General features: G+C 45.3%; 1 protein-coding gene across 1 annotated transcript; it reads left to right on the top strand.

The window, feature by feature from the left end:
• Positions 1-83: 83 nt before the first annotated feature.
• LOC108228861 (zinc finger and BTB domain-containing protein 14-like) lies at positions 84-1,476 on the top strand. Its single transcript, XM_017404490.3, has 4 exons — positions 84-360; positions 601-686; positions 843-982; positions 1,135-1,476. The coding sequence occupies exons 1-4, from the start codon at positions 149-151 to the stop codon at positions 1,459-1,461; spliced, it is 765 nt and encodes a 254-aa protein (XP_017259979.2). The 5' UTR covers positions 84-148; the 3' UTR covers positions 1,462-1,476.
• Positions 1,477-1,571: the final 95 nt, after the last annotated feature.

The following is a 1,571-nucleotide window of genomic DNA, read 5'->3' as shown; positions in this document are numbered from 1 at the left end:
CCCGACCCTCACCTGAACCTGATACTAACCCTATCCTGATCCCCACCTGTCACTGAATTTAAAGCTCTCCTTTACCTGAACTCACCTGTTTACACCTCCTGTGTAATTTCTCCAGGTGGCCTGCTACGATCAGGATGTGGTGCCAGAAATGGAGGCAGAGCCTAAAGAGCTGGGGGCGGAGCATCACGCCACCCAGACGCTGACGTTTACAGATAGTATTGGTGAAGTGAAGGATGAGCAGGCACCTGGCTGGTCGACAGCTACAACCGACATGAAATTTGAATACCTGCTGTATGGACACCGAGAGCAACTTGCCTGCCAGGTGTGCGGGAAAACCTTCCTAGATGAAAGCAAACTCAGGTATGTGCTCACCTGGACAAGAAATTTATTGTAGCAGTTCAACTTGAAAAAAACCCCATCAAACACACCTTAAAAACACCTGACCAACTACTCAATGATACACACCTTAACATTAACCTGAGCAGTGCACCTGATGATAAACCTGACACGTGTACCTGAAGAGACACCTGACCATTACACCATCCAACAAACCTAAACCTGATTATTGCACCTGAAGAAACTCCTCATTTCTCTTGGTAGAAAACACGAAAAGCTTCACTCAGCTGAGCGTCCGTTTGCCTGTGAAATCTGCTCCAAAGCTTTTACCACCCACGCTCACCTGAAAGGTAAATCCATCCCTCATCACACCTGAGAACTCCTGATATCAGACATGCCTTCGTCACAACTGTTCGTGGGTACTTTTTGACGTTTTCAGGTTGAAAGCTCTTTGTAGGTGACAGTGTGATACTGTTTTGTGCTCTGCTCTCACCTGTCTGTTGCAGAACACCTAAAAATCCATACAGGTTTCAAACCCTACAGGTGTGATGTTTGTGGGAAATCTTTTATTCGAGCTCCTGACTTGAAAAAACATGAGCGAGTTCACAGCAATGAAAGACCGTTTGCCTGTCAGATGTGTGACAAGGTGAGTTTATCTGCCTGTCTCTCACCTGTTTGTCTGCCTGTCTCTCACCTGTTTATCTGCCTGTCTCTCACCTGCCCAATGGTCTGAGTCTCACCTGTTTGTCTGCCTGTCTCTCACCTGCCCGATGGTCTGTCTCACCTGTTTGTCTGCAGGCTTTTAAACACAAGTCTCACCTGAAAGACCATGAGAGGAGACATAGAGGAGAGAAACCGTTTGTCTGTCCATCCTGCACCAAGGCCTTCGCCAAGGTATCACTGAGAGACAGTACATATACAAAGGATAATACAAAGGATAGTACTACAGAACATTCTAAAGATAGCACTACAGCTAATACAGGTGATATGACAGATAGTACTACAGAAATTATTGCAATTATTACTATGAATATTACAAAAGGTAGTAGTACTACAGAGGGTACAAAAGATGGTACTATAGATAGTACAATGGATAATGCAACAGAAAAATACAACAGATATTAAAATAGTATTTCAAATAATCCATCCATCCATCCATCCATTGTCTTCCGCTTATCCTGGGTCGGGTCGCGGGGGCAGCAGCCTAAGCAGGGAGACCCAGACTTCCCTCTCCC

This window comes from Kryptolebias marmoratus, unplaced genomic scaffold (genome assembly GCF_001649575.2).
Source record: "Kryptolebias marmoratus isolate JLee-2015 unplaced genomic scaffold, ASM164957v2 Scaffold129, whole genome shotgun sequence".
Classification (NCBI taxonomy): Eukaryota; Metazoa; Chordata; class Actinopteri; order Cyprinodontiformes; family Rivulidae; genus Kryptolebias; species Kryptolebias marmoratus.
Note: the sequence above shows the minus strand (reverse complement) of the source record. Positions and strands in the feature narration are given on the sequence as shown.

Excerpts from the sequence above, each read along its gene's own strand:
- LOC108228861 (XM_017404490.3), top strand. The coding sequence starts at position 149 with ATGGAGGCAGAGCCTAAAGAGCTGGGGGCGGAGCATCACGCCACCCAG. Across the intron at positions 687-842 it reads CACCCACGCTCACCTGAAAG|AACACCTAAAAATCCATACA; the intron begins GTAAATCCATCC and ends TGTCTGTTGCAG. Across the intron at positions 983-1,134 it reads CCTGTCAGATGTGTGACAAG|GCTTTTAAACACAAGTCTCA; the intron begins GTGAGTTTATCT and ends GTTTGTCTGCAG.